The sequence below is a fragment of the Mesocricetus auratus genome, unplaced genomic scaffold (assembly GCF_017639785.1).
Source record: "Mesocricetus auratus isolate SY011 unplaced genomic scaffold, BCM_Maur_2.0 Super-Scaffold_100014, whole genome shotgun sequence".
Lineage (NCBI taxonomy): Eukaryota > Metazoa > Chordata > Mammalia > Rodentia > Cricetidae > Mesocricetus > Mesocricetus auratus.
In genome coordinates, this window is record NW_024429197.1 from 26,471,957 (window position 1) to 26,493,328 (window position 21,372).

The 21,372-nt window shown below is 42.7% G+C and overlaps 1 protein-coding gene and 1 non-coding gene across 3 annotated transcripts in view; both read left to right on the top strand.

Moving 5' to 3' along the window:
• Nucleotides 1-15,639, top strand: part of LOC101823991 (cytochrome P450 4X1) — a 30,956-nt gene extending 15,317 nt beyond the window's left edge. For both annotated transcript variants that reach the window (XM_005072092.4, XM_040756947.1), the window contains 5 exons: nt 105-295; nt 6,100-6,233; nt 7,385-7,449; nt 8,950-9,032; nt 10,515-15,639. In XM_005072092.4, coding sequence (XP_005072149.1) covers nt 105-295; nt 6,100-6,233; nt 7,385-7,449; nt 8,950-9,032; nt 10,515-10,683 — 642 coding nt within the window. In that variant the 3' untranslated portion in view covers nt 10,684-15,639. The remainder of the gene's footprint in view (nt 1-104; nt 296-6,099; nt 6,234-7,384; nt 7,450-8,949; nt 9,033-10,514) is intronic.
• Nucleotides 12,609-12,765, top strand: LOC121144208. The gene has a single exon (XR_005881530.1). It is a non-coding gene; the product is annotated as a U1 spliceosomal RNA (small nuclear RNA).
• Nucleotides 15,640-21,372: the final 5,733 nt, after the last annotated feature.

The window sequence follows — 21,372 nt, forward strand, 5'->3', positions numbered from 1 at the left end:
ATTTGAAACTCTAGCATTTCTGTAAAACTATCATTTTGATGGCATCTCCTAACATCTGTGAAGTGGCATTTCATTCAGCAATCTCTGCTGCCTGTTTGTTGTAGGCTGAAGATGAAAGAGCCTTCTCAGATGCGGACCTGAGGTCTGAGGTGAACACCTTCATGTGGGCAGGACATGACGCCTCTGCAGCCAGCATCTCCTGGCTCCTCTACTGCCTGGCTCTGAACCCTGAGCATCAAGACAGATGCCGGACAGAGATCAGGAGCATCCTGGGAGATGGTTCCTCCATCACCTGGTAAGATCTGAAGCCCTCAGTATATCATCCTAGCTCCCTTCTTGAGATTTTGCTTATTCCTTACCCTGGTGCCTCAGTGACCACAGTGTCCCAAGGTATGTCTATGCCAAAGCATATGCATATGAAGCAGGCTCCTTGTCTCTTCTTTCTGAAGAGAGCCCAGAGTTAAGTTTGTCTTCTGCAAAAGAAGTTCACTATCCAGAAGTCACGTTGCATTTGTTTCTTTTGCCCAAGCTCTGGCACATTTGAAGGGAAGAACAGACCTTAGGCTTGCATGTAGAGCTTTAAAGACAAGATTCCAGGGCCCTCCTGTGCTGAGAAGGCTGAAGGAGTAGCTGCACCATTGCCTTCACTGTAGCACCCTAGCTGATTGTCTGGTCACTGCTGTCATACTTCAGGATAGGGTGGCCTTTGGCCTTTGAACATATTAAATAGTGCATGCTGTTGCTGAGTTAGATGTAGGCTGAGGACAGTTTAAGAATTGAGGCACTAATATGCTGGTCAAGATTTTGTACAGACCCTGTCTCCAATGATCTGCAGTCTAAGGTAAGAGAGAGACCGTCACACTGCAAATTAAAGTGCTCATGGTAAGGGCAATGACAGAGATATTTTCTGACCACCAGATTTAGAAGACAGATTCCCACCCTGGCCATGGGGGTTTAGTGAGACACCACCCCCTTGAGGATCTGACACTTCTGGAACAAGGAGAGCAAACCAGGAGAAAGTCTCAACTTTCTTAATGAATCTTGCTGTTAATAAGCTCTAGATAATGAACAAGTCCCTCAGACATGTTATTTACAAAGAAACAATGTATCCCTGATAAGCCTTGCCTAATGCTCTAGTCAAAAGGACAGAAGCATAAAAATGCTAAAAGACAACCAAGCCCCATTTCATAAGCAAAGGTCAGCTCAGGAAACAAAAACTGAAGTTCTAAAGGCAGTAGAGATCTCATTTTATAAGGAACTAACAGTCATTTCCTACCACAAGTTCGAAGCTTCATCTAAGGGCTGAGAAGAGGGCTCAGCCAGGAAAGTGCTTGGAGCACAAGGATGAGGACCAGAGTTTGATCCCCAGTATTCACATTTTTAAAAAATCTAGGGGAAGAGGGCCAGCAAGATGACTCAGTCATGGAAGCCTGGTCTAAATTCAATCCCCAGGATCCACTTTAAGGCAGAAAGAGAGAACTGATTCCATAAAAGTTACCTGACCTCCACATGGCATATTCACCCTCCCCAGATACACACACACACACACACACACACACACACACACACAATGCCTTCATCCATATAGAATAAAATGTAATGTTAAGTAATGACTTTTTACTGATAAAAAGTATGCATGTGTGTTTGTATATATGAGTACTGTTTACAGTATGCTATTTTGACCCATGTATGTATTTTAAAATAACTAAGTCAGTGGGCATATTCATTAACTATGTAATTATTTGTGTGGTAAGGACATCTAAAATATTCTCATTGAGCAAGTTCAAATACACAACAAATCGCCAACAATTACGACAATGTAGCTCCTCCACATCTAGCTAGAATTCTGAACCTCTCATCACCACATCCCTGACTGGCACTGCTCTGTTCTCTGCCTCTACAAATTCAACCCCCTAAAGTCACCTGTAAGTGGGTTCATGGGGTGTTTGTCTTCCTGTGTCTGGCTCATGTTGCTTTACATAATGTCCTCCAGGTTCATTCATGTGTTAACAAATGAAAGACTTTCCTTTCGCTGATACATAGCATTGTGTTGTGTGTATGTACTACATGTTCTTTATCCACTCTTCAGATAATGACCCGGGCTGATTCCGTATCTGGACTATAGAGAATAAAGCTGCCATTGATACAGTGACTTCATTCCCTTTGAATATACACTGACAAATGAAATTTTTGAGTCATGTGGTACTTCTTTTTATAAATTTTTAGGAATGTCCATGCTGCCTTCCATTTGGGGCTGTATTGATCCACATTGACCCTGACAGTGTGCAAGGATCCTATTTTCTTTTTATAAATTTTTAGGAATGTCCATGCTGCCTTCCATTTGGCTGTATTGATCCACATTGACCCTGACAGTGTGCAAGGATCCTATTTTCTCCAAATCCTCACCAATATTTGTTTTTCTTCCTTTTCTCTAACAAATGTGAGGTGGTATCTCATTGTTGGTTTTAATTTTTATTTCTCTAATTATTTGCAATGTTGAGAATTTTTTCACAGGCCTGTCAAGTATTTGTAGGTCAGTTTTTTTCATAAATTGTCTTTGCATGAGTTATTTGAATTCTTTATATATTTTTAAATACTAATTCCTTATCACATAAGTGGTTTGCAAATGTTTTCACCATTTTGTAGGTCATCACTTCACTCTGTTATTTCTTTTGCCACTCATAAGGTATTTTTTTCATTTAATGTAAACTCTTACTGTTTTGCTTTTGTTGTTTGCGCTTCCAAGAGAAAATTCAACTGTGACCCATGCCAACAATCATCTCTCCATCATTGGTTTCTCTAGTAGTTTTACAGCCAGATAGTATTTTAAGTCTTTATTCAGTTTGAGTTGAGTTTTGTATATAGGATAAGACTCTTATTTTATTCTTGTTGTGTATATATCAGCTGTCTCAGCATCAGTCTGAACTGAATATTCTTTTCCCACTGTGTGTTCTTGTCACCTTTGCTGAAGATTCATTGTCCATAAGCACACGTGTAGATGTGGTTCCAGGCTCTCCACCTGTTCCATTTGCTTTTTATTCTACAGCTTCACAATAGATCTTCAAATCAAGCATTGTCTCACACAAAGGCCCTCTTGTCTGTGAATCATTGCTGCTGGGAGGATCCAAGTGGGGGACTGCTTATCTTACCATCTTGTTAACTAATCCATTTCTATTTACTAACTAAACTTGGAAGATTATTATGTCTGTTTCCAGCATGAATTCAGTGCTTCATCTTGTCTGTTGTGGTTACTTGGGAAACAAATAAGGCTGGGCACAGTGGTACATGCCTTTATTCCCAGCAGGGGCAGGTGGATCTTTGTGAGTGAGAGACCACTATGACCTGCATAGTGAGTTCCAAGACAACCAGAGCTACATAGTGAGAACCTGTCTCAAAAAAAAAAGGAGAAGGAGGGGGAGGAGAAAAGAAAAGAAGAAAAAAACTCATGTGTTGACTTTTCTTATTCTTGATTGGTCTAAATTTGAAAACAATAATTGAGTCCTAGCAAGGTTAAAAAAAAAAAGTCCAGATGATCTCTTAACTATTCTCTCTTTTAATGAAAGAAAGAGAAAAAATACCACAAAGAACATATTTTCAAAGATTTTGTTTTGTTTTTTGAAACAGGGATTATCTGTGTAACAGCCCTGGAACTGTAGACCAGGCTAGCCTAGCACTCACAGAGATCCTCCTGCTTCTGCCTCCTGAGTCCTGGGATTAAAACCACCACCACCCAGCTCAAAGATTTATTATTTTTTAATTATGTGGATATGAGTATCTGTGTCGGGGTATATGAGCATGAGTGCAGGTGCCATAGAGTCCAGAAGAGGGTGTCAGATCCTCTGGAGCTGGAGTGGTTCTGAGCCACCCGACATAGATGCTGAAAACTGAACTCAGATCCTTTGCAAAAGCAGCAAACATGCTTAACTGATAAACAATCTGCAGTCCCAGAACACATTTAAAAATCTATAACATTTCATTGATGAAATCTACATGTGACATCCAGAAAATTTTAAGCAGTTTCTTTCTTTGGCTCCTTGCCAGGCCATTATTATGTTGGTTTAAAATCTTCCACTTGCTGGAGATGTGACACATGTCTTTAATCCCAGAAGTGGGGAGGCAGAGGCAGGTGGATCTCTGTGAGTTCAAAGCCAGCCTGGTCTACAAATGAGTTCCAAAACAGCCAAGGCTACATAGAAAAACCCTGTCTCAAAAAACCAAAATTAATAATAATAATAATAAATTGTTTGCTCAGGAAGATTTATGTAAGTTCAAGGCCAGACTGATCTATTCCGAGAACTCTAGGCCATTGAGGACTATGTTGGCAGAATTTTCTGTCCTGCCAGCCAGTTCCTAAATAACCACACAGAGACTTATTTTAATTATAGTAATTAGCCAATAGCTTAGGCTTGTTAGTAACTAGCTCTTACAACTTAAATTAACCCATATTTCTTATCTACACTCTACCACGTGACTTGGTACCTTTCCTCAACACAGCATGATCATTTGCTTCTCCCAGTGTCTTCTGGGACTCTACTCTTCTTCATCCCAAAGCTCTCTCCCTGTTCCCAAGTTCTACCTAACTTCTTCCTGCCTAGCTATTGACCATTTAGCTCTTTATTAAGACAATGAAAGAAATACATCTTCACAGTGTACAAAAAGATTATCCCACAACAGAGGACTATATAATGAAACCCTGTTTCAAAACAGCAACAAACCAAAATTCTTTCTGTTCGCAATGATATAGGTAGTTGTTTTGCTTAATTATGTAAGTCCAAGAGTAGACACAATTGCCCATTTATTTCCTAGCCTTGATGGGGAAAGAATACAGAATTAAAATTTTACATTTCAAAATGGCCAACACCTGCATTAAAATAATTCATCAGAAAAAGAGAAATGTGATTAGGCAAAAATAACTAAATATATGCAGCCATTTTCTTGATCTCATTTGAATAGCTAGGTATACAGATAAGCTATTTCATTCTTTTCCTGTTCTCACTTCAGACTTGCTCTATGGGAAGAGTTCTTTCATCTCATAGGCAAAATTTTAAGGAGTTTCATAGAATCCCATCTACTTAAACCTCAAGCCAGTAACTAGCTTGTCTAGTCCAGGGCAATGGCAAACCCTCATTCACATGCTCATCCACTTGGAACCTCGCCCTCCACCTCTCTCGACCCTTCTTTGGCCTGGACGTCATTAGAGTGAGAGGGGTTTGTTGTTGGTTTGTCTTATTGTCCAGCTTCTCCCCTACTCAAGGCTCTGGCCATATCAGAAATGATTCCTGTATGAAAGGGAACTATCGTGGCCATGACTAGGGTTTGGCAAATACTTTGTGCTTTGCTCTTCTCTTGGCCATTACATCTGCAGGTATCTTGGAGACTCTTTCTGGAGCTTTCTAGTGCTGATTCATGGGCAGGGAACTCTGAACACAGTGTTTCTCTAGCTGGTCTGGAGCTCGCCCTCTTCCTGGTCAGTTCACTGACTATCCCCTCCCAACCACAACCCACCCCCAACATGTCTGTGCATCCCTACCTCATTCAGCTCTCTCCCCTGTCAGTCCATCTGCTCTGGGTCCCTTGTGATTGATTCTGTGCTTCTCAAACCCCAGGGAGCACGTTTCAGACCCTCCATGTAACCTGAAGTCAGTCTCCCCTTATTTAGGATGAGTTGCACTCCACTCTGTTTTCCAAGGTACTTCAATATTTCAACAATTATATTTATATATTTTTTCTCTCAAACTTCTCTAGCCTCTTATTCTGTTTTTAGCTGTGCCTTCTACACTCTTCCTTTACATGAAGAACTAATGGTCATAGCATCGCTTTTCAGAAATCCTGTCGTTAGGCACATGTCATCTGTGCGTCTGCCACCTTTGGGACTTCAGTGACACTTGGAGACTCTCTTTCTGGAGCTTTCTAGTGCTGATTCATGGGCAGGGGAACTCTGAACACAGTGTTTTGGAAACAGAAAAGGTCACATTGTAATAGTGTGCTGTATAAGCCCATACCCCAGTGATGCCTACTAGGAAAAGAAATCAAACAGAACAGTCAACACAAAGAGGACCAGGAGTCTAAGTCACTTCCCTCCTTCCTTTGTCGCCACAGGGGCCAACTAGATGAGATGTCCTACACCACGATGTGCATCAAGGAGACACTCCGCTTGATTCCTCCCATCCCATCCATCTCCAGAGAACTCAGCAAGCCCCTTACCCTCCCAGACGGACACTCGCTTCCTGCAGGTCACATTCTTTTCCTAAGCATGAGATCCGGAAGGTCACAGTGATGATGACTAGTGGGATTTGGGGCTTCTTGGGACATCTGAGTTGGAGTTAGGCAGCTACTAAAAGCTTGGAGGATAATTCCTCAACCATATGTGAGCCACAGTGACCTTCCTAAGCCACATAGCCAGTTAGAGCTGCTAGGTTCCAGTCTTATTTTGAGAATCCCAGACAAGGATTTCATCCATTGTGGGACATTGTCTCTAAGATAATATCTGTGAGGCTGAGTTTGAGATCCAAGTTATCTTTAGAGGAGACGTGCACCATTGTGTTAATGTGGGAGATGGGAAGGGGAGTCCTTGTCACTACAGTAATTCAGAAGGGGACAATACTTAGTAAAACCTTCACCTACATTGTTTCCTTTTCCCCTTGGAGTTGGATCTTAACAGACATGGGTTCAGTACTTTACAGTATACAAAACACTTCTAAATATTTTTGATGTCTCCAAAATCCCATTAGGAAAACCCCCAATATGCACATAAGGTTAACAGATGCAAAGCAAAGCTAGAGACCCCATATGTGAGGTCAGATGTTCCTGGCAGGGCATGTAGGTGGCAGTAGGATTACATGAGATACCATTTCCCTGGTCTGCTTTTGTGGCAACAGCTCAACAGGAGAGCTGAGGCCAAGTCCTGCAAATCTGTGGCTGTAATTTTGTTACAGCCACAGAATTATTTTGTATAAGAAAATGCTGCTCAAATTCCCTCTCCTTTGTCCTTTATTTTTTTAATCACCAACTATATGAATATTTGCCCAAATTATCCACCTTTCACGGATGAACAGTGTCAAGAAAAATTAGCCACTGGATCTTTAAGGCAGATCAGAACAGTCTCTGTGGAGTGTTGCCTAGCTGGTAACTAATTCCAAACGAGGCAGAACACTCAAGCACAGTTTAGCTCTTTGGTCAGATACCAACAGGTCTTTAGCATAAAATCATAAAGTGGGTAAACAATTGCTTTGAAAACTATAGTTCAAACCCAATCCCATCCTCTCCCGCACCCTTCCCTGGTGGAGCTGGCACACAGTTCGGCAGGACCTAGCTCTTCCCTACAGGAAGAGACCTCCTACACACACTGCAGCCAACGGTTTGCTCCGTTTCCCTCCTGCTTCAGGAATGACTGTGGTTCTCAGCATTTGGGGTCTCCACCACAACCCTGCTGTCTGGAAAGACCCAAAGGTAAGATTGTCTTCTGTGGACATGCTCCAGAGAATCAAGCTGAGTGATCTGTGTTGACAGCTAAGCATGCCAATGGCTGTACTGTGAAAGTAAATGATGCTGGGCAAACAAGCATAAAAGTCAGAACCATGTAAAACTCACCCACTAACAATCTTGTCCTCGCCTCATATCCTTTATCTTTATTGCGATCTAAAGATCTTAATCCCACAATCTGCTCCCAACTGTCACTGACTGTTCCAGTCACTCACCTGTCAAGCTCTTTCGAAAACCCAGTGGATATCTGCAGGGCTGTGGCTGGTCAGTAGAGCCAGCTGGGCAGCTCAGTCTCTCTTTTATTGTATGAAGCAATCAGGATGCTGGTGCTATGGATGGCACATTCAAGTAGCTCAGTTCAAATGCTCCATAAAGGAACTACTTGTGAAGATATGGGCAGAAGTTAAGGGAAGCAAATGATAGTGCATATCATTCAGAATCATTTATCTTTTCTAGACCTGACAGGCCCCACAAGGGAGAGTTACATAAACTGTGGGGGAAAAAAGCTGGGAGCTAGGGAGGAAACATCAAATAAGCCCATGCAAAAGAGATTGCCAACCTAAGACAGCCAACATGGAGGAGCCAATGAACAGTCAACATCCCAACCCCTGGGCTGCCACTCTTCAGATCCCTATCAATGTCTTGTATTGTCCCAAACCTGTGAGAGAAACCACGTGGGTCAACTGTCTAGAGCTCAGAAAAGCCTCAGAAAGAGAGAAAGGAAGACCTAGACAGACAAGGAGATGTATAGACATCTAGACACATGGGGAAGGGTCTAGGCCATGCTCCAAATGATATGACAGACTTTGAGGATCCCCCATGGAAGGCCTCACCCTCCCTGGGGAGCTTAAAGGGGATGGGATAGGGGGTCGATGGTGGGGCAGGAGAGGAGGGGAAGGAGAGGGAACTGGGATTGACATGTAAAAAAGAAGCTTGTTTCTAATTTAAATTAAAAAAGAAAAGAAAATCCACAAAAAAAGAAGCCTGAATGGATTCAATATGTTTGAAATTCAAAACATAAGTACTAGTGTTTTCTTCTATGAAAACCACTAAGACTTTTGTTCTATTCTGTAGAATAGGAAGCTGAACTATTACATCTTATTTGGGCTTGGCTTCTAAGTGGGTACACTCTTAGACTGGCTAGCAAACAAGTCAGGGGAGGGCCAGATGAGGTGTTGTGCATGTGGACACTGAGCAACTTGGCTAATTGGAATTGCCACATGGAGTTTGAAGACACAGTACCCCCCTCAAAAGTGACATATTTCCTTAACTATATACTATATTGGGTATATGATAGACTATTTTGTTTAATAAACATATTATTAAAATGTATGCTGTCTTCTTAACATGTGGCCCGAAAAACATTTTAAATAACTTCCGTGGCATATGTTTATGTATCAGCACTAGGTAGCACCTTAAAAGACACATTGTTGTCAAGATGGTGGCAGCATTGTCTTCTCATTTCAGGTCTTTGACCCCTTGAGATTCACTAAGGAGAATTCTGATCAGAGACATCCCTGTGCCTTCCTGCCATTCTCCAGTGGCCCAAGGTGAGGACAACTTGAAGTTGTTGAAAATATATACAAAAAGTTTACTTACGACCAGGCATTGGTAGATCATGCCTTTAATCCCAGCACTCAGGAACCAGAGGCAGGCAGATCTCTGTGAGTTCAAGGCCAGCCTGGTCTACAGAGTGAGTTCCAGGACAGCCTCCAAAACAATACAGAGAAACCCTGTCTTGAAAAAAAAATTTACTTACCCATCAGCCCCTCTGCTCCACTAATTCCTTCCCAGAACCTATCTCTTTGCAAAGGACAGCACCACTTAATATCGCATCCCATGAGTCACGCCTCAGAAAACAGCCCTGCAGTTTAAGTGTCGTTCACAGGCTCAGTGCTTGTAGGAGAAACAGCTTGTGGGTGACTCCAACAGCCACCTTCTTCATGGAGGGCATCACATTGGAACCTCCAAATCCACATTCTTGCAAGGAGCAACATAAGAAAAAATCTAAAAGTGTCAATGATATTTGGTGTGAAGACTCTGCTTTACTTTTGTTGTAAATTTTTCTGGGAAAAAGTAACACTAACTAATACATCTACTCACCCCAGAAAGATGACCCCCCCAACAGATCATGATATATTAGAGTCAAATTTAGTGAACCACTGAATTTTTGTTGGGGTTACTCACAAGAGTGAAGGGCTGCTTATGGGAACAAGGGTGTCTCTAAAGCAATTGGGAGTTATTTTTCTATTACTGTGAAGAGACACCATGACCAAGGCAATTTATAGAAGAAAGAGTTTACCGGGGGCTTTACAGATTCCGAGGGTGAATCCATGATTGTCATGACGGGGAGCAAGGTAGTGGGCAGGCAGGTAGGCATGGCACCGGAGTCGTAGCTGAGAACTTACATCTGATCCACAAGCACCAAGCGCAGAGAAAGCTAACTGGAAGTGGGTGGGCTTTTGAAACCTCAAAGCCCACCTACCCCCTCCCCACCCCCAAGACACACATCCTTCAACAAGACACGCCTCCTAATCCTTTCCATGCAATTCCATCATCTTCAAACACATGAGCCTATTTGCAGGACATCTTGTACAAAACAAGCTGCATCACCAAGAAGTCCAAGCCAGCACAAGTAACCACTCATGAAAACTGCAACTCTGAAGCTCTCTGCACAACTTGAGGACATCTGGACTTGTCTAAGAGGACTCTGGGAGGGTCTGAGAGACAGCACAGCTGGTCAGTCTCCTCATCTGTACTGGTCTGAGAGGACTCTGGTAGGGTCTGAGAGACAGCACAGCTGGTCAGTCTCCTCCCCAGCAGTTGTTTACTGCTTCTGCAACCCTGGAGAGGGGCCTTCATGAGTCTTCCCAGTCATAGCTTGCCCAGATCTGAAGTCTGTTCACCTCTGGAGTTTCTTGAGTCCTTTCCCTCCCGCCTGGAGAGAATGTGTCAATCAGAGGAAACCGCTAAGCAGCCCTGGACTCCAGACTTGTTATTCTAGAAACTAACCCCTTTCTCTCCCTCTGCAGGAACTGCATCGGGCAGCAGTTTGCCATGCTGGAGTTAAAGGTGGCCATTGCCTTGATTCTGCTCCGTTTCCAAGTAGCTCCAGACCTCACCAGGCCTCCTGCCTTCTTCAGCCACACTGTCCTCAGACCCAAGCATGGAATCTATTTGCACCTAAAGAAACTCCACTAATGCTAGATACAAGGAGACAATGGCTAAATTTCTTTTTGTTTTTAAGTGAAATTTATAGCCAATGGTCCAGGCAATTGGAGAGGGCCGTAAGTCTGATGGGAGAGTTGGAGGACCGTGGTTGGGGCATCTCTACAGCTGTACAGTACTCCAAGACATTTCCAGGTAACACAGGTGGCCCTGCATATGTATGACTTGGAGAGATTTTCAAATTATTTTTTAGTGATCATGCCCATCCCTATCACTGCGTGACTTCTATATATTTTCTGTTTTTTAATAGTTTTCAGAATTACATAAGTAACAGGAGAATGGATATGTGCTGAATGTAAAAACTTTCCAGCTCTAGGAGGTGTAGATAAAATCCCACCTCACCCGGGCTGCACCCCCTGCCCTGACAGAACCTACCGCTTTCTCTAAAAGCAGAGTAATTTAGTGTGTACCCTCCCGGACTCTTTCCTGCATATTCCGTATATAATGCCCACGTGTGTTCTTAGACATGAAATAGTATCTGCATTGTCCTTGCATTTTCTGGCTTACTGAAAGACCCACCCTAATCACTATTATAAGGTTGTACTTTTCTGCAATGTAAGTGTCCTATGACTCTTTAACTTTCTACGATTGGATAGCTAAATAGATTTTTAAGTGTATTCAACCATTGTTCTCTGTCCCCTCCCGTGCATATACTCAGGTTCACATGTGTGTCCAGGTATGTATTCACATGTGTCCACATGCATACAGAGGCCAGAAGTCAGCCTCAGGTGTCATTTTTAGTTCCATCCCTTTTATTTTCAGACAGGACCTCTTATTGACCTAAAGCTCACCCAGTAGGTAAGACTAGATAGCTAATGAGTCCCCTGATCTGCCCGTCTTTACCTCCCCAGCTTTGGGATTACAAACATGTGCACCACACCTGGATGTTTTACATAGATTCTGGGGATTGGACTCAGGTCCTCAAACTTGTATAGCAAGACTTTACCTATTGAGCTATCTATCTAGTCCCTATCTTTATTGAGGCAACACCATCTATCTTTGTTTTTCTGTTTTTTTCTTATTTACCTATATATCCTTTACATATTGTGGATAATAATTCTTGCTAATAACTTTTATTTGTAATTTTCATATTCCTTTGCTTTTATTAACTGAAGGTATGGTATATTTTATATATGAAATGCTTTGATTTTCGCCAATTAAGATATACTAGCAGGGCAGTAGTGGTGCATCCCTTTAATCTCAGCACTAAGGAGGCAGAGTCAGGCACATTTCTGTGAGTTTGAGGCCAGCCTGGTCCACAAAGTGAGTTCCAGGACACCTAGGGCTGTTATACAAAGAAACACTGTCTAGAAAACTCAAAATAAATAATAAATAAAATATATACACACTTTCTTTATGATTTCTTGATTTTGAATCTTAAATAAGAAAGTGTAAACTTAGAATATTACAAAACTATTTTTACGTATGTTTCTGGTGCTAACTACTCTTTTGGGGTGGGGTTCCAGACAGGGTTTCTCTGTGGTTTTGGAAGCTGTTCTGGAACTCACTTTGTAGACCAGGCTGGCCTCGAATTCACAGAGATTGGCCTGACTCTGCCTCACCAGTGCTGGGATTAAAGGTGTGCACCACCACCACCTGACACTAACTACTCTTATGAAGCCTGAATGGAAACTGCTTAACGAGGTGGAACCTAGGGTGGACTGCATTTTAAGGACCTTTTCCTGGGCATGATTATGCATACTTATAACTCCAGCAGGAGAACCATGAGTTCAAGACCAGCCTGAGCTACAAGAGAGAGAAAGAGGATGGGAGGGGTAGTTTTGCATCTGTTGCATGAATAATGAACAAACTAATGATAAGTTAGAGAGGGCAAACGTAGAAACCAGAAGAAAGGGACACAATTGGAAAGCTCAGACAAGGGAAAACATAGATGCTGCATACTTATCTGATCAAAGAGACATCATAATCATGAAGGTGTTTTTCCCAGGGCAAGGTCCATCCATTGCATTCCAGATGTCTGAGATTTCCCCCAAATGTGGGGAACTAGCCTTCATATTTTGTTGTAATGAGAGAATGCATTGATGCTCTCCCTTAATTAAAAAAAAGTAGATGGCGCTTGCCAAGGGTGGTGGCAGTGGACCTTAAGGGACATGAATGTGTGAGTGACTTTGATGACATTTAGGAAAGTAAAGAGAACTTTTTGGTTGACTGGTTGACTGGAAGTGTGAATGAAGAGGCAGAATTCAAGATTTGAGAAACTGACCAAGGTTATCCTGTCCAATCGTAGGAAAACTTCAAATAATCCTTGGAACCAGCCTTCTCTCACCAGGTGTCCATTGGTTCTTTGCATTTCTGGACATTTTGATATGGAGAAATCCTATGTAACAGTTCTGTCAACCAAAGGCACTAATAAGCATGGAAGCATAATGCAAGAAAGGATGATTTGTGGAGGCTAAGAGTCCCTTAACCATACAGAAGACCCACCATCTCAGGTTTAATAAACCCCTATCTTATCAATAATATGCTACAAGTAAAGAGAATTTAGCCCTCCAGTGCAATGATATCAAATGCTTCCTGTAGAAACACCTGACAGGGTCACATAACTGTAATGCGGCTCCTATGTTCCTTTTGTCTCCTCTGTGCCTATATGCAGAAGACCACCAACTACCTAGAGAATGATTCCCTTGCTTCACTGTATAATTGGCACTTGACCAAGTAAGACTAAACAGGAACTTTGATAATTACAGTGAGTATGGCCGTGAGTGTTTGAGTTGCTCTAAAACTTACATCAGTAGTTATATTTGTGAAGAGCCCAGAAGTTTCTTTTATAAGTTAGCCTGTAGCCTTGTGGAAATTGGAATGGTTCTTGATAACTGAATTCTACAAGTTGTGATTCATTCAGGATCAGCACTGTCCCAATACTGTTTCTACTTTAAAGGATCTGTCATAGTCCATGCTTATATTACAATCTCCTTGTAGCAGAGATGACTCAGCATCACTCTCACATCCTCTGTTAACTCCTGCAAAAATAGAATCCTTAACTGGACACATGGTTGCAAGTTACTGAGTATAGTGTGTCTCTCTGCCCCCTTCTATCTGTCTATCTCTCTGTCTCTGTCTGTCCCTTGTCTCTCTTTCTCTCTCTCTTTCTCTGCATGTATGTGCACATGCAAATACATGTGCATGTTTAGACCAAAGACCAACACTGAGTATTTTTTCAACCATTCTCCACATTATTCTTTGAGACAGAGTCTCTCACTGAACCTGGAGCTCACCAATTCAGCTAGACTGACCAGATGGCCCCAGGGTTTGCCGAGTCTGTCCCTCTGCAGCACTGGGGATTACAGGTGCACAAACTACCGTGCCTAGTTTTTTACAGTGTGCTGTGGACCCAAACTCAACAGCAAGCACTTTATCAGATGATCCATCTCCCCAGCCCATAGACTTTCAATGAGACACACCATGGTTTTTAATTTGGGGCAGAACTATGAACAGACATGATATGTTCTGTCTCCAGCTAATATCTTCAAAAGGAAAGGTTTATGACCCCAATTCCTGTTTATTCCCTTGAAGAGAGATGTGGTGACAGAACCTAGGGGCACTTATATTATTACCTGAAAGTTGTGTGTTGAAGATGACTGAATAAGATAGACAGAAGACTGGATGCCTCATAAAGCAAACCGTCCCACTAGTTCTAGGCCATCTTCCTAGCTCAATGCGAAAGAGAATTAAATTGTCTCATTGAGACTTTATTATTAATAGTAGACCATTATTTATGTGAAGAGTGTTTTCCTTTATATCTGTCCAAATAATTAAGGTCTTACTCTTTGCTTCAAAGCTATTTAAGTGTTCAACTATTTATCATAACTTTGGTGTTAAAGTAAACACTAGAAAAGATAGGGTGTCATCCATAACCAAACAGCCACTCCCAAGCAAGGAATGGCACAAAGGAACAGGTATTTTAAAGGAGCCACAGTAGACCCAAACAAAATACTATAACTTGTTCACGTTTTTCTCTACCCCCCCCCCCCCAACCCAACCTGGAGATAGTGCATGAGCAAAAACTGATGTTCAAGTTTTTTTTAATTATTGAATTGTATGTGCATGAATGTTTTGCCTGCCTTTATGACTATGAACCATGTTTGTGCAGTGCCCACAAAGGAGGGTGTCAGATCCTCTAGGACTGGAATTGCAGATGGTTATGAGCCACCATGAGGGTGCTGGGAATTGAACCCAAGTCCTTCCAAAGACCAGTCAGTGATCTTAACTGATGAGCCATCTCTCCAGCCCCCAGATGCTAAGTTTCTTAAGCACTGGTTTTGATTTTCCCATAAGGATTGACATGCCCAGCCAAGCTACAGATTCTGTCAAGGTTCATCATTTATTTATCTTCTTTAAATCATGCCTCTTTTAACAATTTAAAGTAGTCATGGCTCTACATTTTGATATCTTGTGCACACTCGAAGCACAGAAGCACAGTTTGTCTATGATTTAATGGCACTGTCCAATTCAAGAGCCCCTACCTAGACCTTACTGAAAGTCCTTCTCAGCTTTAGTGTCCTTCACAAGCATGGAAAATGGCCATAATTAGTAATGGATCCTTCTGGTTTAGGAAACAAGTCATTTTACCCTTTGGCATATCTGTCTCAAAAGAATCTCAGAACACAAACACATAACTTTTACTCACTGGTACAGTTCAAAAATTGATATCAATTATATATAATGAGCCGGGTGTTGGTGGCGCACACCTTTAATCCCAGCACTCGGGAGGCAGAGGCAGGTGGATCTTTGTGAGTTCGAGACCACCCTGGTCTACAGAGCTAGTTCCAGGATAGCCTCCAAGACAATACAGAGAAACCCTGTCTTGAAAACCCAAATAAATAAAATTATATATAATGTATATACAACATGTTGTTTTCAGAGTCCTTTTACCATTATGGTGGAAAACAATATAAACATTCCCCCTTATAAGTGGAGCAGTAAAGCGTCTCTGTCAATCTTTCCTAAAATATTTTCTATTAAGAGGGTTGGGACTGTAGCTCAGGGGTAGAATAGTTGCCTAACAAGCACAGGGCTCTGGGTTCAGTCTCCTGCACTGAAAACAAAAATGCTAAAACATAAGACACTGATTTTTTTTTCCTTCCTTCTTCACCTGGTCCTCACTCATTGTTCTATGAATTACTATGCTGGCCACCATGTATTGCTAAAGGCCTCCATTGGAACAGTGCTCTGAGATTTGTATCCTATGCCAAAACAGGAGACACTATGCCACTAAGAGAACATTCCTTTTCTTGCTTAATACTTGCAGCATTTCTCTAGATTTCTATCTACATAACCAAACCTAACTGCATGCCATGGATAAATGTAGCCACAGATGGTTCCCATGTTTACTGTGTACACTACCACCTGGGAATGTAGGATGAATGGATGAATATCAGCCTAAGATTGTGAAACACCCTAACAATATTTCCCCAAGCCAGGAGTAATGGTGCATGCCTTTAGTCCCAGCACTTAGGAGACAGAAGCAGATAAATCTCCATAATCAAGACCATCCTGGTCTACACACGTTTCAGGCAAGCTAGAACTGCCTAGAAAACAAAAAACGACCATGTTCCCCGGAAGAGTACAGACAGATACTGTTAATGAACAAAGACTTTCCACAAGGACATCCCGAACTCTGGAAGATGCAATATTAGAATTAATACTTTATAATAGAAAAGGCACCACATGGCATGGTGAACAAGTGGGACTTAGTTCTAAAATGCAAAGATGGTTCAACAGATAAACAAAAACTGGTCGGTGGAATCCACAGCCACATAATAAAAGGTGAAATCACATGATCACCTCTATTGATGCAGGAAATTTTTTAACAAATGCAGTACTTTTTCTAGTTTTCTAAAGCAGCGGTAGACCTGGAGGCAGCACACAGTTTAGGCCACACTGCAGATGGCTTGGATTCCCCGACCAGCTACTGCTGTCCTGCGGAGGCAGTTATTCCCAGTGGAGCTCACACTGCTGCACGGGCACCGGAAGTTTCCGGTTCGAGCAAAAGCACCGTTCTTTAACCCAAAGGCCGGGAATCCGACATCACAGATTCACTCTTACAGTGCCTTTCCGGACCTCTTTGGAGGCAGAAACAGCCTGTGGGTCCCTAGGTCCTGATGCTGCACATCACCGAGGACTGTTGGGGGAAGAGCTTAAAGTGAGCGGCTGCATGCTGGGGGCACACTGGATCTCAGGACTCAGAAGACCCTCGCCTCCTCCAAATTTCCACCATCAACTTTCTTGACCAGCTTTCCCTAGTGGTGAACACCATGCAGAGCTTTGGGCCCCCAGTTTCTCATTAAGCCTGGCTGGGAAAAAGGGCTCAGATCTGACATTTTGTGCATCCCCTCCTAAGCAGTACAATTTTCTGGAAAAGATTGCAGAAATAGTACCTGCTACTTAAATGTGGGGCCTAATATTTTTTGCCTGATTTGGTCCTCAGGCACTTAAGGGCCACTTGTTTAGTCTGGTGCTTAAATGTTGCTGAAGAAAATAAAGCTGTGCTTCTCATCTGTTAAAAAAAATTATATAAACTGAGATTAGAAGGAAACTCCTTATTAAAAACAAAGCCTGTGCCTTTTAAAAATCCACAGGAAACATCACACTCTATCCAAAAAGACTAAAGACTTTCTGCTTAGATCAATAACAAGATGTCTAATTCGTCCCTTTTATTCAACATAGTGCTAGAAGTCCCAGCCAGAACCATCCTCACACCTCCTCAGCGAGTCCATTCGTGGTCACTCTTCCTGGACCCCAGGCATCCTCACACCTCCTCAGCGAGCCCATTCGTGGTCACTCTTCCTGGACCCCAGGCTAGCTTTAAGACCCAGAACAGTGGAAGTTGCTGGGTCACTTTTGCTTTCTTAGAGTTGTGTAAACTCTGTCCTCTGTTTGCTGTTGAACATACTTCAAGCAGTCCTGGTTGGGGAGCACTACCAAAACAAGGTACTTGGCAAAGAGAGCACCTGCTCTGTAAACAGCTTTTGGAAGTATTTGCCCTCAAAGCAAACTGGAATCCTGCAGATATACTGTTACCACTGCTTTAATGATCAAATACCAATGCATTCAACCCTTAAGAAACAGTAAGTAAGACAGTGTACACCTTGCAAAAGCCTCAGAAAGGCTCAGGCTCTTTGACTGGTTAGCGCTGCTCCTGAGAACAGCTCCTGATAACACCCACAAAGCAGCCAGAGATCTATGGGGTGGAGCCAGCAGCCACCCTCAGCTCTAACCTGGACAAAGCACTGAGCACTCGGGGAGAGGACAGGGCACAATGATCAGTGACTCGAGGTGCTTCGGCGAAGAACGTGTTGAGGCTGTGCTTTCCAGGCATGGGAGACTCCAGGCTTAGCTGATCAGATGGGCTCCAGACTAAATCTAGGCTGCCCCACTCTCCATTAAAAGGGTTCTTGGGAGAGGTAAGCAAAAACAATACTATTAAATGTGCCGTGTAACAGGGCTGGGGTAGGGTGCCAGTGGGCATGGGCAGTGGTTGGCAGGCAGGTGCTCTATCTATACATGGTGGCCCTGAATCTACAGCATGGCAATTCTCACACTAGAGCTTGACACCAGACTGTCACAGCAAATGTAAGGAGCACCTTCATTTTAATGTCAATTTAGAAATAAGATAACTGAGCCCCAGGAAGGTTAAGTGACTTGCTAAAAGCCGTGCAGACAAGCTGAGACTGGCTAACACAGAGATACTCATTCAGCAATTCCACTCTACAGGGACTGCGCCTGCTCTTCAGTGGACGCCCTGTCCTCCAGAAGCTCACAGTCCAGAGTTTGGCCCATCTGATGAGGGTAGTGGTCAGAGAACCATCCTGCGGGAGGTGAGGCCTGCAGAAGGAAAGCCAGGAATCATAAGCATGGACAGCATAGGCAACGAGGCATGAAAGAGCATGACGAGGAAGGAGAGGGGAAGTGGAGAAATTGGCTGGTCAATGAAGTGAAGCGGGCTGAATCACAGTGTGGCCATCTAGTGGCTACTATAAGCATTGCAGGAAAGACGGCTAAGCAAAAGCCGGGCAGTTGTTGACATTAGGTAAGCATTGACTGCAGGCTTTCAGAAGATATGGTGACTCTTTTAATGATTGCCACAACCTCATAAGATGGATGTTATTTAGCTCTAATTTGTGTATTTGGGCACCGAGGTACCTTGGTCAATAATTTAACCAACATCACACTAATGTCAAATTGACAGATGAAATTTGTCCAGAGAAGTTTGGCTCCAAACTCAAGCGCAAAAGAGACATTGAGCTCCAGGTGCCTTGATCACCCTCTGAGATAGGCTTTCCAGTCACTTTTCATCTGCCTCCACATGTGACCCTGGGCAGGCACTGTCCCTTCCATGATGACATATTAATCAACTGGGCTATGATTCTAAAACTCTAACTAGGTCATAGCCAATTCCATTAATTACATGATGATGGAAATAATTATTAAATAATTAACATGCTGTGCAATATATGCTAGGTGCTATTGTAGGTGTTATATTCAGTGTTTCTTTTCTTTCTTTTTTGCAGAGGAAGAACAGGAGGCAAGATTCCACTGTGTAGTGCTGGCTGGCATGTAACTCATTATGTGGAGCAGGCTGGCCTTAAACTCATAGAGATCAGGATCTGGAAAGATGGCTCAGTGGTTAAGAACACTAGCTGATAGATCACTGACTCAGGTCTGACAAATGGGAAACCTGCATAAGACCAAGCTAGACTCCCTTAATATAGGTGACAATGGTGTGACTGGGATAATATATGAGACCACTAGCAGTGGGTCCAAGATCTAACTCTAATGCACAAACTAACTTAATGGAGCCCATTCTATATGGAGAGATACCTTGTCCAGCCTAGACACAGTGGTGTGGGAATGGAGAGGCGTCTTGGTCCTGACTCAACTAGATGATGGGACAGACTTAGTAGACTTCCTAGGGGGGAGGCCTTACCCTCTCCATGGAACAGATGGGAGAATGGGGGAGTGGAGGGCTTTGGAGAAAAGAAAGGAGGGAAAACTGGGATTGGAATGTAAAAAATTAATTAAAAAAAAAAGAACACTAGCTGGTCTTCCAGAGGTCCTGAGTTCAATTCCCAGCAACCAACATGATGGCTCACAAGCATCTGTAATGAGATCTGGTGTCCACTTCTGGCCTGCAGGGACACATGCAAGCAGAACACTGTACACATAATAAATAAATCTTTAAATAAAAAATAAATAAACTCAAAGAGATCTCTCTGTCTCTGCTTCCTGAATGGTAGAGTTAAAAATGTGTGCCACCAAAAAGTTGTGGAAGTAAACAACCACTATCTGATTGGATTTAAGACCCACTCCATAAGGTGGATCCCATGCCTGACACTGCCTGAGTGGCCAAGAATCTGAGATAGGCCATGAACCTAGAGGAAAACCAAATATGAGTACTGCTACAGAAGCATAGCAATATAATGACTCCTATTGCCATTCAGCTACACCCATAGGTCAGGTGTAGCAATCATCGGAGAAGCTTCCTCCTGCAGTAGATGGGAACTAATACAGAGACCCACAACCAGACAATGTGCAGAGAGTGAGAGACCTTGAAACACTAGGTCCTACATGGGATGCCTTCATCAAGCCCTTTCCCCCTGGGCTCAGGGAGCTATGCAGCAGAGGAGGCAGCTAAAGATTATAAGATGACACCAAGGAAACATTGACTTACAAGCACAACAGGACTGATGAACATATGACCTCACAGAGACCATAGCAGTATTCACAGGACCTGCACGGGTACAAGCCATACTAGGGTCCCAATACTGAGAGGGTAACTAGACATGCGCCCCCATCTCTAACCCAGAATGTACCGCTAATAGATAACCACTTGAAAAGGAGAAATCGGTCTTCTCCAAAGGAATCTCATTGGGTATACAAATCATACTTAAGGGGAGCCTGTGTCCAGTAGTAGCTAGTAAACACAAAATGAACCCAGTGGTGCTTTTGGAGATGTTTTATCTCAAAATGCTTTGTCTGGATATTTTTAAACTTACTTGTCGTTTCATTATATATTATAGTTTTATGGGTTTGTGTGCTTGTGTATGTATGGTTTTCTCTTGCTTTTTCTGTTTGTTTTGTTCAATTCTGGTTCATTATTTGGCTTGATGATTTTATAGAGAGAGAGAAGGCATGGAGTTGGGAAGGTGGGAGATAGGAAGAATCCAGGAAGAGATGAGGAAGGGGAAAATGTGATCATAATATAGAATATGGGAAATTTTTATTTTCAATTTAAAAATAAGTAAATAAATAAAAGTGTGTCATGCTGGACTGTAGTGTTATAACAGGGCCCCAGACTTTAGTAGCCACCCACCCCAGACCTTAGCACAACTGAAATTATTTGGGCCGGAGCCAGATACCTCAATCCAGAAAGCATAAATGATAGATCTGACCCAGGCTCTCTTATGGGAAACAAGAAAGGCCACCACCATATATACAGACAGTCGCTATGCTTTTACTACTGTGCATGTCCATGGTATGATCTATAGAAAAAGAGGGCTTCCCACTGCTAAGGGAAAGTACAATTAAAAAGTCTTGGCCCTGCTAGAAGCTATTTGGCTTTCCCAATGAATTACTGACCTCCACTGTTAAGGGGCTGCCTGACAAATGCCTGAAGATCAGTGTGGCCTAGATATTCTGAAG